This window comes from Cydia strobilella, chromosome Z, assembly GCF_947568885.1.
Source record: "Cydia strobilella chromosome Z, ilCydStro3.1, whole genome shotgun sequence".
Classification (NCBI taxonomy): domain Eukaryota; kingdom Metazoa; phylum Arthropoda; class Insecta; order Lepidoptera; family Tortricidae; genus Cydia; species Cydia strobilella.
The window spans coordinates 51,481,664-51,496,014 of record NC_086068.1 but is presented as its reverse complement, the minus strand read 5'-3'; the positions used below and the strand labels follow the sequence as shown (position 1 = coordinate 51,496,014).

The 14,351-nt window shown below is 35.2% G+C and overlaps 1 protein-coding gene across 2 annotated transcripts; it reads right to left on the bottom strand.

Moving 5' to 3' along the window:
• Positions 1-8,647: 8,647 nt before the first annotated feature.
• Positions 8,648-12,543, bottom strand: LOC134753888 (surfeit locus protein 6 homolog). Of its 2 annotated transcripts, none has more exons than XM_063689850.1 (5): positions 12,524-12,543; positions 12,215-12,377; positions 10,252-10,611; positions 9,678-9,889; positions 8,648-8,852 (listed from the first exon to the last, which is right to left on the bottom strand). In XM_063689850.1, exons 2-5 carry the CDS (start codon positions 12,327-12,329, stop codon positions 8,682-8,684), a joined length of 858 nt encoding a protein of 285 aa, XP_063545920.1. In that variant the 5' UTR covers positions 12,330-12,377; positions 12,524-12,543; the 3' UTR covers positions 8,648-8,681. The 2 variants fall into 2 exon arrangements, with proteins under 2 accessions (XP_063545920.1, XP_063545921.1); XM_063689851.1 differs by lacking the exon at positions 12,524-12,543 and adding an exon at positions 12,434-12,456 and having other exon boundaries at positions 12,215-12,339.
• Positions 12,544-14,351: the final 1,808 nt, after the last annotated feature.

Genomic DNA, 14,351 nt, shown 5'->3' with positions numbered 1-14,351 from the left:
CTGACGTAAATGGCTTGACAGACTTTCTATTTTCATAGATTTTAGACCGGTAAAAAGATTAAACTCTCAAAGTAGTGCAAAACATCAACGGTGTTACGGACGGACATACAATCCAAGTTACGCTCTTATTTTAAAACGACAAGCTTAACACTGATTTAAACTTTCACGATTTTTACTCATTATTATTTACAACGACGGGACTTAATCGCGTAAAATAGTTTTAAATTTACCTCCGACGTTTCGAGGACAGCGTTTTCGGCGAGGAGGAGTCTTCTCCGAGACCACGGGGACAACGCCGTCCTCGAAACGTCGGAGGTAAATTTCAAACTATTTTACGCGATTAAGTCCCGTCGTTGTAAATAATAACGACAAGCTTAAATTACAGTACCGGCCAATAATATATCACCTCCATGTTTTTACGGTATAACTTTTTTATATGTAGTATATTTGTGTGTGACTTCTACCTTACCGTTTTAGGTATACGCCAGGAAATGAATGCCCAAAAAAAGGTATAGAGGGAAATGCTTGGAACACAATTTTTGACTTCGTAGCTTTGTTTGGGCTAGTTAGGAGGTGAACATATCAAAAGTCCCCGGCCGTAACCCTGGTGCTGGGGGGGGGGGGGGTGAGGGGGGGTTTGAAGGTTCCATTTTTCGGTTTTTCGATTATATCTCGAAAACTATGAGTCTGAGCGACATGGCCACTTTTACAAAATGAAAAGTGATTTAATTTGTTACAAGTTTTATTAGGTCAAATTTTTTGATATCTTGTATAGTTTTTAAGATATCCGCTCTTGAAGGTTTATTCAGGGCTCATTTTTAACTTGATTATCTACACCAGTGAAGCTGCTAGGCCGGGTTTGGTATCGTTTTCGTATAAATCGGAGGTGCTAAATTCATTTATGGTATCAACATTGACACCATTCCTAAGTAAAAACAAAAAACTCCTCTTTACGCTTAAACCGCTGAACCGATTTCGTTGAAATTTGGTACAGAGATGGTTTGAGTCCCGGGACAGTACATAGGATAGTTTTTATAACCAAAATCATCATTTAAGGGTGTGAAAAGTGGGGTGGAAATTTGTATAGGGAATCAATAACCGCTGAACCTATTTAAATAATATTTGGGATGGTCTACATGTTTGATTTAATTGAAAATGATACCAAACATAACTTCAAACCTAAATTTAAACAGTATTAACCTCAGAAATTCAACTTCGGCGAAGAAGCTGAATTCCCCTCACACCAATTTTCACACCTTCAAAGTATGATTTTTGAGGTAAAAACTATATTATATCTTGTCTCGGGACTTAAAACATCTATTTACCAAATTTCAACTAAATCGGTTCAGCGGTTTAAGCGTGAAGAGAAGTTTAAAAAAAGTTATTTGTTTAAAGTTTATATCTTTTTATATCGGAAAGGTGTCAATGTTGATACCATAAATGAAATTAGCACCCACGATTTATACGAAAACGTTACCAAACCCGGCCTAGCAGCTTCACTGATGTAGATAATCAAGATAAAAATGAGAGCCCTAAATAAACTTTCAAGAGCGGATATCTCAAAAACTATACAAGATATCAAAAAACTTGTAACAAATTAAATCACTTTTCATTTTCTATAAGTGGCCATGTCGCTCAGACGCATAGTTTCCGAGATATAATCGAAAAACCGAAAAATTGAACCTTTAAACCCCCCTCTCCCCTCCAGCACCAGGGTTACGGTCGGGGACTTTTGATATGTTCATCTCCTAACTAGTCCAAACAAAGCTACGAAGTCAAAAATTGTGTTCCTAGCATTTTCCTCTATACCTTCTTATTGCTTGGCCTAGTAGTATACCTTTGTACGGGCGATGAGAAAAATTGGTCTCATGTAATGGTTTTTCATAGAGGTTTTTTTTTTAAATGTATTGTTAACTTCAATTTTTTACTAGAGGTTTTTTAGTAATATGCTGAGTATCCTATTGTAATTCACAGTATTTCATTGCAATATTCATCATATATTTGTATAAAATGACTAGTAAAATATGCAATCTACTAACTAACCTATGTTCTTTACTCTATACAAGCTCATACAAAAACACTCAAAAGTGATAAATTATTGGCCGGTACTGTACATGAAATTTGGCATGAACGTTTACGTAACGTAGGTATCTTGTCTGGTACTAGTTTTTGTTGCTAAAAATTGATTTACAAAGAAAATAAGAGCGAGTAGAAGTTTTGTATGTAAAAGTTCTACCCGCTCCAATTTTCTTTGGTTTAATTATTTTTTTACATGGCGAAAAAATAACAATAAAATTACAGTTCAATCACCAACCTTCAAAGTATTCATGGTGAAAATATTATTTTGCTATACTAGTATATTATTTTAAAGTTTTCGACCATAGAAATTGAGAAAAAGAGATTGATCGGTCTGGGACGTAGACAGGGTCAAGCAAATCTTGTCAGTCGAAAAAGGCGCGAAATTCAAATTTTCTATGGGACGATATCCCTTCGCGCCTACATTTTTTAAATTAGCCTCCTTTTCTACTGACAACATTTGCTTGACCAACTATAATTCGCTTAAGATGCTAAAACCGGCCAAGTGCGAATTGTCCCTAATTTCGATCTATCGAAAACTACTGGGCAATCATGAAAAAAAAAATTTCATCTATGCAGCTCGAACAAGCCTACTTTCGTCACTCCCTGGAGTGAGGAAAGTGCGACTTTCCTCACTCCAGGGAGTGAAACAAAGTAGCTTTTTAATTTAGTGAAGGCCATGAACTGCCACTTCATACTTTTATTACATTTTTTTTATGGTATGGAGTGGTATGGTATTATATTACATTTTTTTCTGTTTATTCTGTGTAATTCGAAATACATTTTAACCTTTAATATGTTCTCACTACTGGGGTGAAAAATTATGTGTGCAACACGAGAGCAAAGTTATTTTACATCTCGTGTTTTTGAGTCCCTCGCTACGCTTAAGATTCTACCTTAGAATCTTTCGCTTTCTCGGTACTCAAAATAAACACTCGCAAGAAAAAACAACTTTCCTCTCTTGTTGCACAAATAACTAAAACATGACTAGTCAAATTGTCCAGGATATTAATTCGTTGCGATCTACATGGGAAAAACACGCCAAAAATATCGACAAAAGTGTTGTGCAGATGATGGGGTCCATTATGAAAAAAGTTCGTAATTATTTACATAACAGAGGTTTTTCTTTATACATATTTAAAAGCTAAATACATTACTATTTAAAATTGACCATTCATAAATTTGTTATAACGTTTGCTTAAAAAAATAACAATTTTCTAGTGCGTACCAATTCTATATATAAAAAAAAATACAAAATATTTATTGCCAGAAAACATTGTTAACAATGTTTTCACAGTGACTCTGACACTAGGCTAAGCCTGTCCTGCCGAGTCCTTTACAAGAATTTACAATGAACTATACTTTACCTACATGTCAATTAATTGAATGTTCATGTTAGCTCAAACTGTAGTTTTAACGAGAGCGTAACTTCGATTGTATTGGCGGCGGATAGGTTCGTGTTACCATAGAGTAACTTATACTAGAGCGGTACTGTCATAGTAAATTTTGTAACCCCATTAAATTCACTGCCATCTGTCGACACACTTTAAAACTAAAAATGAAGATTTATAAAAATACGATAGAATGTATTTAAATATAGATAAATGATTTTTTTTATTTGCATTAATTATTTTTATGATTTTGACCCATGTTCTTTCACTGATATGCGTTAAAATTGTTAAATAACAAACGAAACCGTCAACGCCATCTATACAACTGTAGGCCAAAACTAGTAGCGCCCTCTGAACGAGAATCAAATTTTCTTGATTTTCGAGGCACGTTTTTTCCGACTGTATCCATCTATTACGGAGTTATATCTATCTTTGGTGTTACTCTTATCCTAACCCAACAAGCATTCATTTCATACCGATTAATTGAGGTTGTTCGAAGTCATTTATACAGGTAGATGTTTTAACCCCCACAGCCAGCAAATATTTGATTAAATTTAATTGAGATCTAAATACCTATCTTAGCTAGCCCACTGAACAGTCCGAAGGAATTATCCAAAATTAAATACTTCCAATTCCAACTGCAGTCAGTCAGTTTTAGCGTTTTGCTTGTTCTCTCTTTATAACATCCCAGGTCTTCCATTTTGTGTACAAAATCCTAAATGCGCAAGTTTCTATCAACAAAACTCCACTAATTGCTTTTCAATCGACTTATTTTTATGAAGCCCATATTATTGTTGCGACAACGATTCCTAAATATAAACAAACTGCCGACTCGATTTATAATTTGCACCCAGTGCGCACTTGCAGGTGTCTCTTTCAACGCGTTGATCGCTTCATATTTTAAGGTTAATCTTGATTTAAAAATAATATGCAGGACAAAACCTGCATAAAATGACTATCATAACAAAACCGAATTCACGTTTGTATTACTGCTGAATCAACCGGTTAGACATCAACCATTAAGAAAACTCATTCGATGTGTTGTATCGGTAGTTATTAGATTGGTGTGGATTTTATTTTAGAGGTAGGATTAAGAAAAAATGTGTTCATAATATGATTTTAGTATATCATAGAATATTTTTAGTAATGTAATTTTATTTTCACCAGATTTTTTCGAGAGGCGGAAGGTAATTTTGCGGTCAGTTATGCAGTATTGTAAATTTTCGAAGTAAATAGTTTTTTTTTACATTGGGCACTATTATCCTTTTGGTCGCTTTTAAATTACTGTGTTGTTGACGGTAAACTAAAATTGACTGCATAAAACGTAGCATGGCCGTGGACATCCATGATAGTGTAAAAGCAACCATTAGGAAAGAACGGGTGACTAAAAAATTAACAAATTTTCTTAAGGAAGTGGGTTTTTTGGTTTTCTCAGAAAACGATTTACAGCACTTATTTGGAAAGAGGGAGACTCGTGGGTCGTTGCTAAGAGTGCTGTCGAACTCGAGCCTGTTACAACACTATTTTTAGATATATAACTAATAGCGCATTATCTCATGGCATTTCCTGTCTACTGGAGTGCTTCGCCATATTATGTACCTACTTACTTTTAGCATTCATGTACCACCGACTAAAACAATCTGTCAGCGCTGCTAGGGAGTATATTATTTTGCTCGGCCGTGAGACCTTCATCCGCCCCTCGTATGAATGGTGCAGACTTCCAATAGGTACATTCTGGTACGATAAATGATAAGATTGATAAGATTCAAACAACATCGGAGTAATTCCATGTGCATATTTTGATTGTTTCAGTATGCCTCCTGCTTTATTATTGACTTTTATCAATAATCTTAACATTTACATAATGTTCTAAACACATAATAATTATTATTTTAATGGTCAGATAGAATTAAGCTTACGCACTATTATATATTGATCTAATACAATAACATACGAGAATATATTACGTATACCTTTCACCAATAAACGAAGTTTCCTTACTGTTTCATTACGTATTATTTTGACAGCATTTCTGAAACCCTCACCTAAAATGCAATAAAAAAACCATCCGACAGTAATAAGGTAATAACAAGCCCGTGAGTGGCCGAGACCGCCTCCCGGACCCTGCGCGATGTCGTATTTCGCGCCTAAAATAAAACCGTTAAAGCTATTCCTTGCTTGCTCACTTGCCAGATGCATTCGTCAATAAACAAGGACATTCACTAACGGTCGAATTCCCGCGTTCGTTAGAAATAGCGTCATCTACGCTACCTACCCACCTCGCCCGTAAGGCGCCGACCGTCGAGTCGCAAGCATTCTACGGAGTACGCAGTTGTATAAAATGAATAAAATTTTGCATTAGAACCTCGTATAAATTAAATCTGTGTTTTCTACAATTAATTGTTTTATTTCCGAATCTAGCAAAATTCACATAAATGGAATGGCATTAATCAAATAAGCCATTTTTCTTGGTCGAGTGGTAACATGCTAAGGTAAACTGCGATCGACAGAATGTTTATGATAAAACCAACTATACAAGGTTTAAATATATACAGCATCCATACTTTTTGGTTTTTTTTTGAGAAATAATTATTTCTCTAACACGCGAACCCGCGGAGGCCCCGGTACTAAACGTATATTTTTCCAAAATGGCCGTGCCACGTTCAATCAGATCAGAGGAGCGGCCATTCAACGACTTGTAATGTCAGGGTCCGGCTCTCTGCCACTTACCGTAGGGTCCGGGTGCCGGTCCCATGCCACTCAAGGGGGTATGCAAAATTTCAGCTCAATCGGAAATCGAGAAGTGGGTCATATTTAGCGTTCAAGATTTGAAGATACAGGGCAAATTGAATAAAAGCTTGTAATAACGACGGCCTCCTATCCTAGCCTATTAGTCGGTAGTGACCCTGACCCTGCCAAAGAAGCAAATGTATTTATTTAATTTATGTATTTGTGGGTTCGAAACTTCTTATGTATTTATACAGGGTGGAAAAAAATTATAGGCCCTGGACGGAAAGTGCCTTGAAACCTTATGTTAGCTCATTTAGGAAACATTTTTATTAAAAAAATAAAACTTCATTCATAGATTTTTCATTTCTTTTTTTAATTTTGCTTGTCTAAGAATATTCTTGAGTAAGTAGTAAGTACTAATATTGGATTTTATGGATATTTTGTACGACAGACGAGTGTAAGACCTAATGTTTCTTGGAGAAATGTTATCAATGTTAATTAACTGTATTTGACTAGTAGAATAAAATAGATGGTATTTATTTTTTGGAACTTTTAGTCAGTTCGATTCCCGGGCGAGACAAGCTAAATAAAAAGAATCTTTGAATGCAGGTTTGTTTCTTTTTAAAAATAAAAGAATGTTTTCTTTAAGTAAAATGAGCTAACTTAAGGTTTTAAGATAGTTTACCTCCAGGGCCCATAATTTTTTTCCACACCGTATATAATTGATCGTCATCTAGGGCCCACAACACAAGCCTTACTGAGGAACTAGGTTGATGTGTAAATTTTTCATATAATAATATTTTAAATACAATATAGGTACCTATAACTTCCACAGATCAACAGCTGCCAGTTCTAAACGCACGGATTTAGTCATCGGGACAGTATAACAGACTAACTAGCCAGAACCCTAGCTAAGTAGCTAGTAGTGTAAACTTCATTCGATAGTGTGACGTGACGTACACGTTTGCGTTGGATTTTTGACCGGTCTGGCCTAGTGGGTAGTGACCTTGCCTGTGTACCCATAACACAAGCCTCCTTGGGCTTACCGTGGGACTTAGTCAATCTGTGTAAGAAATGATATTTAGTTATTTATTTTGAGTTTCCAAAAGTCCCGCTTGGCGCGCTGTTCAACAAAATGAGACAACGCCAACGCGAACGCAAGTCACGCTATCGAGTGAAATTTACACTAGGGCTTCCGGTCTCGTTGCTCTTGAAATCGTTGATCGTTTTCCGGCGCTAGATCTTAGTATACTTATTAATTTATTTATATTGTCGAGCTTTTACTACATGTCTTAATTTTTGGTGTTCAGTCACGTTTAAGAGGCCGGTGTCGATTTTAGTCGCAAAAATGTAAGATTGATAGATTTAGTCGGTGAAATTGTACACCGTTTGTTACCTAATTGAAATAACAAGTACTGGTTTCTATTAGCACGTCTTCTTATCTTACCTTTTATCAGATCAATTTTTTGAAAACAGACTCACTAAATTATTAATGTTGGCTTTTCTGATGGACGTTTAGGTAAACGCGTGTAAAGCACTGATTTTGTCGCTCTTATTTGTAAATTTCGTAAAGTTTGGACGGCTAAACATGGTAATTTTGTATTACACATATCCTGTACTTGACGTTTATCAGACTACATTTTTATTATTATGACTTTGAAGTAGTGTAAATGAAAGTTAGACGAAATCAATTTTCTCCAGAAATTACTTTAAAACAAGTGACAATTTCTCTGAAAATCGACTTAATTTCAACATAATTTTGATACTTAAACAATCTACAACATTTGCTGAAACTATTCTTATACATCAATTTGTATAATTTACCACCATAAATTTTTGATGAATTTTTAAAAACTACCCCTTCTTTTCATATATTACCGGTGACACACGCTCGCGACCTCATTATTAAGAGGCAAGATGAGAAGACGTGCTAATAGAAACCAATACTTGTTATTTATATATTACGTAACAAAACGTGTATAATTTCAACGACTAAATCTATCAATTTAAAATTTTTGCTCCAAAATCGACTACGGCCCCTTAATAACTAAAATACTCGCCACTCGACTAAATTAACGTAGTTCGAACCAGCAATTCATTTTAAAACTGCCTACTCAGAGGGCCTACCGCGAACCACGTTCGACGTGTTGCCACTCTGTCGCACTTGTAAATTCTTACGTAAGTGTGACAGGGAGGCAACACGTCGACCGTGGTTCGGGGTAGGCCCTCTGTATTCACTTGTAACTCGCTCGTCTGTAGTGCGAACGTTTTTTGGTGAGGTGATCGATTTTAGTAACCAAAATACTCGCCACTCGACTCGACTGACGTTGTCCGAACTAGCCTTAAGTGCCACAAAGGAACCGTCTATCTAGGAAGTCTATGTTTGTTCCTTTGCGACATTTGCCCTTCTCATTCCGATTCTTTCCATTAGGCTAACGAATAAAAAAATGTTTTATCAAACCTTGTATTTACTTATAGTTATTCTTATATTACAACACGCCCTCTCTTAACAGCCTGTTTTATCTTTTTAGAGTTCTTTTCTTTCTTTTTGTTGGCAATGTTTTCGGTCCGTTTAGCTTGTCTAGCGTCTTTGGCCTCTTTAACATTTTGAATCCTGTTGTCCCACTGCTTTTTACTGTGCTTCTTCTTTTGTTCCTGTAATAATTGCATATATTTGATTAGAATTATTCGATTTCTGAAGGCCTATATAAACTTCAAATATCTGAATTTAATCTGTTATTGGTGGCTAAAAAATAAGTGCAGTCCCGTGTGTATACCTATAACCTGTATAGTACTGTTGTACAACTTGTACATAGGCACCTAAAGTGCTGCTTTACCGCACTAGGGCGGTAATTTTTTACCACTTTAGTAATTAACACTTTACATGCCTATGTTGAAAATGTAAAGGGTCATATGTACTGTAAAAGGTTGTACGATACACGTGCGAATACCTTTTCTCACAAGTATACTAATTCGTAACTCGTGACCATTTCTCACTCTCAACAACTCCCTTCGGTCGTGTTTTAATTTATCGCCACTAGTTGCGAATTTTCTACTTTTCGCACTTGTATCGTAATTATACTATTTGCTAATCACAATTTGACCATTTTCACCAAGCAAGACAGTTGATCATAGGCCACTAGAGAAAATAGTCCGAAAGAGAGCATCAAACCGGAGGGCTGTATCTCACTCACACAAATTTCCATATTGACATTGCTGTCAATTGATGTTGTTAATACCGTAACAAAAACGATATGCAATCTGGTATTTTAACTTGTCTTTTGGTCACACTTTTTGATTATATTGACCAAACATACAAAAAAAAAACAGACAAATTGAGAACCTCCTTATTCTCGAAGTTTGTTAAAAATGGTGCCTCTGCCTCACATTACTCTTGCTGTGGAATGACCCTAGACAGTTTTTAGAAAGAAATAGATAGTTTCATCTATGACTATGCTTTTTGTGTAAGAGATGACTTACTCTTTTTTGAATTGATTTCTTTAGCAGGTTGGGGTCATCCTTAATTTTTCGGCCTTCAGCTTTTTGCAACATATTTTTCCATGCAATTTTTTCTTTCAATTCCTTCACTTTAGACTTTTCTTCACTTTCTTCTAGTTGCCTGAACTTTTCTTCTTGTTGCTTGAGATTTTCTAAGATTTTTTTAGGATCTTTCTCACCCTTGTTTAGCCTGTCTATAAGTAATATAAGAACATAAATGATTAATATGATTTATATGGCTGATATTTGATGTTTACACTGTAGGGGGCATTTTCATCAACATCATTCACAATTTGAGAAATCATCGACTCATGTTTAAATAATTTGTGAATGTGTTCAACCACTGAAAAGCCAGACCAGCCCGACTGTGTATAGGTTTTTGAATGTTAAACAAATATAGCAACATGACATGACCCAGTCATATCTAAATGCAGGCTGTGATAAAACTGCTAATTATTTAGAAATGCACAGATTAGTGTCTAAGCAGAAATAATGTTGTGCTTTCAGAGCAAATTGATTTATTTATTGTCATGTACAAATAAATCTAACAACAAACCTTTATGTCCAGTGTTTGCAAAATCAAACTTGGAAAAGACAAGTTTTCCATCATTATTAAAAATTGGTTTTGGTGCAACATCATTTTCCATTTTGTGTTCTTTCTTCGGTAATATAGGTTTGTCTACAGATGGCTTTACTTTAGTTTTATTTATCCTGTCTCTCTTCTTGATTTTTTTGTTCAACTTGCTTGCAAGACTTTTCTTAGCCAGTTTGGTTTTCAAGTGGAAGTTGTTTTGTGACTTGATTTTCTCAAGTCTTTCTTCTAACTCTGCAATAGTCGTCACCCGTTTCGGCAGCTTCTTCCCCTCTTCGTTAGCCTCGCCATTGGTTATTTCAATGTCATCATCGTCAAACTCATCTGAAAAATATATGACTAGAATAAATTAAAGTCTATGCATAACTCATTTAAGTCAGCAGTATATTTATGTAGTTAGAAAACAAAACATTACAATAAATAATCAAATCGCGCGCCAATCAGGTCCAAAATAAACTTAACAATGGTAATTCAATAGCATGTTATTTTTGATGGGGTAAGCAATGCCAATAATGCACATTATAATAATATAATATATTATTTATATAAGCCTTTTATTCAGACCATTTTTACCATTTGAGAGTTTAAATATTACTGTACACAACTTATCGAAATACATAATTTAACATATTACTGTTGCAGACAACATCGGTTTGGTCTGTATGCCATTTGGCAAAGGCCTCTTCCATCCCTATCCATTTTTCCCTGTCTCTCGCCAATGCACATAATGTATGGAATATTTTTTTTGGTTACCGTGATAGCTATTCATAGGAAAGAAAATAAACATATTATATCACATTAATGAGTTTAAAATACATCCCAACAGTGTTTGTGGTAATCTGTTAAAGCTGTTTAATAGTAGTAGGGGGCGTTCAAAAATTACATAACGTCATTTTAGAAGATTTTTAACACCCCCTCCCCCCGTGTAATGCACCGTAACGTTTTCGTGTAAAAGTGCTTTGCTAATAAAATGTCTATACTTATTTAACACAACAAAACAAAACCCACTGCCAAAGAGAATAACTTTAAGTGTAAGCAAAATGCTTTGCTAATAAAATTTCTATACTTATTTAACACAACAAAATCGTGCAGCATCAATTGTTACATCAAGCCTTGTTGTGGTCTTTCTTTGATTGGTTAGTATGTGTAGTAGTGTTTAATTATATCAAATTAAGAATTCCTGAATGTCCTAAAACATTCATTCTTAGAAGCAGTTACCTATAGCATGGCTATGGAATTAAGTCATAGCATGGCCGTGCTTGACCTACAGCTGTCAGACTTGGACTTACACCAAAGACATAAGACACAAGATTCAAACTTGCCAGACCCCAAAAAAGAAAGAATACTAAACTTAAAAAGACTAGACAGAGTGAGGAACACAAAAATAAGAGAACGAGATCCATCTATTACAGGCAGAAAATTAAAACTGTCTAAAAAATTAAATGGCAATGGGCAGGCCATATAGCAAGGATAAGTGACCAATAATAGACCAAACGTGTGACACTGGAAAGAGCCACAAGGACAAAGAAAATCTGGCATACCAACCACAAGATGGGTTGATGACATCACCGACACCATGCCGCGGCCACACAAACGGCAAGATGTAGTAGCACAGGACTGCTCAGAATGGCGGAGGCTGGGGAAGGCCTTTACTCGCGAAGAGGTCCAGCAATCATAGTGATAGCAATAAGCTATTTTATAAAATTAATAATTAAGTATGTTGTTAGCTTAAATTTATATTAAGCAATATTCATATTGTGTGCCTTGTGTGGAATAAAAAAAAGTCATTTATTGTCACAGAAAAAAAACACAATAAGCTTAAATTACAGCAGTATACACACACATATTACAAAATACATACATAGTCATAAATGTAATTCATTTGGCAACACAACTCGCAGTTACTTATAACATTGTCTTTACTTACCTTTTGTTTGCTGCGGTATGGACAAAACAGAAAAGACATTTTGTAGGAATATAAATTCCTTATTCAGTTCCACTTTCAACTGCTTAGACTTAATAGACTTCTTTTGGATGGACATCGTTATATTTCTCTAAGCTTTATGTCAAGTTATTATATTTTGATCTAACTGAAACAACAAGTTATTTCTAAATACACACAAAGAATACTATGATTATATTCTACCTCTTTTACTATTACATTCAGCACACAAAAAATTAGGATTAAAACAATTTAAATGTTATCTAAATAATACCACGCGCAAATCCTACTAACCAACAAATTTATTATATCCAAAAACGTGAGCATAGTCACTGTCACTGACGAAGTGACGGACGTGTAGTCGTGTAGTGAACTAGTGACACTGACAATACTGTTTGGCTTAAAGGTCTAGTAACCAGGCCATAAAATCCAAAAGAAAAAAAATGACAATACTGACTTGCCCGTGGGCAAAGAATATAATTATGGATGGTCATGTGGATGGTATAGAAAGGATCGCAATCACTTATGGCAGAATTGTTGTGAAAGTCTCTCCGGTGGCGCTAGTTAGGCTCTGGGACATGAGTATAACATGAACCATATAAGGCAACAAATAACCCGACCAAATTACGTAGGTTGTTTTTGGTAGTATTTCGGTGTATGGTGGCGCCGCCTAATTACTGTTTTTTGATGGACACTTTTCATGAATCTAGTATAACTGGATCGGTCATGAGGAGTGGGGGAAAATGACCGAACGGGATAGTCTTATGTATCTTTCAGTAGGAGTAGCAGAGAAAGCGCTATTATTGTTTGTCCTTGTCATAGTTTCACTTTTCCACCGCTGCCACAACCGAGGTTGTGGCAAACAAATAAGTACGTGACATGTCATGTTTGTTCGTTGCTTGTTTAATTATCGTTGTTTTGTATGAAATTGTGCTTTCTCTTATGAAATATAGTGATGGTTAGCGTTTTGAATGCTTGAACTTTGATAAAATACTGGTGAATTGTTCTGTAATCGGCTGTAATAGCCGCTCTGAGCAAAAATATGAGATCATAACCTTTCACACGTAAGTACGGTATTTTACACCTTCCTCTTAACGCAATATGTGAGAATAACATCGTAAAATTACGTTACACTCAAAGCAATGTAGAATCAAACGATTTCAATAAAAATATCACAATTATTTACGCAAATTAACAAAACATTATTTGTAAAATTATCCGCCCAAATTACGTAGGTAGGTAAGAGTCTGAGGTCAGCCATTTTTAAACTTCTTCTTAATTTAGCTGCATAACAATCATGTTAGGGAGACCAGATGAAAATATCATAATTTTATGGGTAATTTTCACCTCGAAGTTTTTTCGTACTTCTAATTCCAAAAAATAAGTAAACAAATGTTGTGAAGATTAAATGTGGTGTACATTAATTGGTGTGATTGCGATTTGTGATTTCTTTAAATTAAAACCCATAATACATTTTATTTTACGTTTTATTTACTAAACATGTTTAGTTTTGTACCACCTGCGCGAATTATAGGAGGTATTTCATTGTTTATACGCCTAAAAAGAACGGCCCATTGACATTTTATTTAACAATTTTTTAATACCGTCAAACAAGCTAACTTTGCCTCCAGGGTAATCGCCCCAACGTGATATCAAATATTGGGGTAATTTTTACCAATATGGTATCCCCACGTTTATGACGTCATCTATGTCTATCCCTTACGGGCGCACGCGTATAGCTGGTCTATGTAATGCTAGGTCTATGACACTTTTCATACATAGAGATTTGGCTCCTTTATACAGTTTCCATGACCGTGGGCCTTATCCTCATTATTCTGAGGCCTTATCATATGTAAACACAAATAAATGTTCTCATTATGGACGGTATAGAAAGGACGACAATCTCTTATGGCAGAACCAAAGAGAGACGTTCTGCCTATACTACTCTTTGGTTCTGCGAACGCAGAACTATTGCAAAAGTGACCAGCTTTCAGCTGTAAATTATATTAGTTGCTAATCTCTCCGGTGGCGCTAGTTAGGCCACTAGGGTATTTGACAACATTAAAAATATATAACGAATATAAACTAATAAATAAATAATAATAAATAAATAAATAAACTA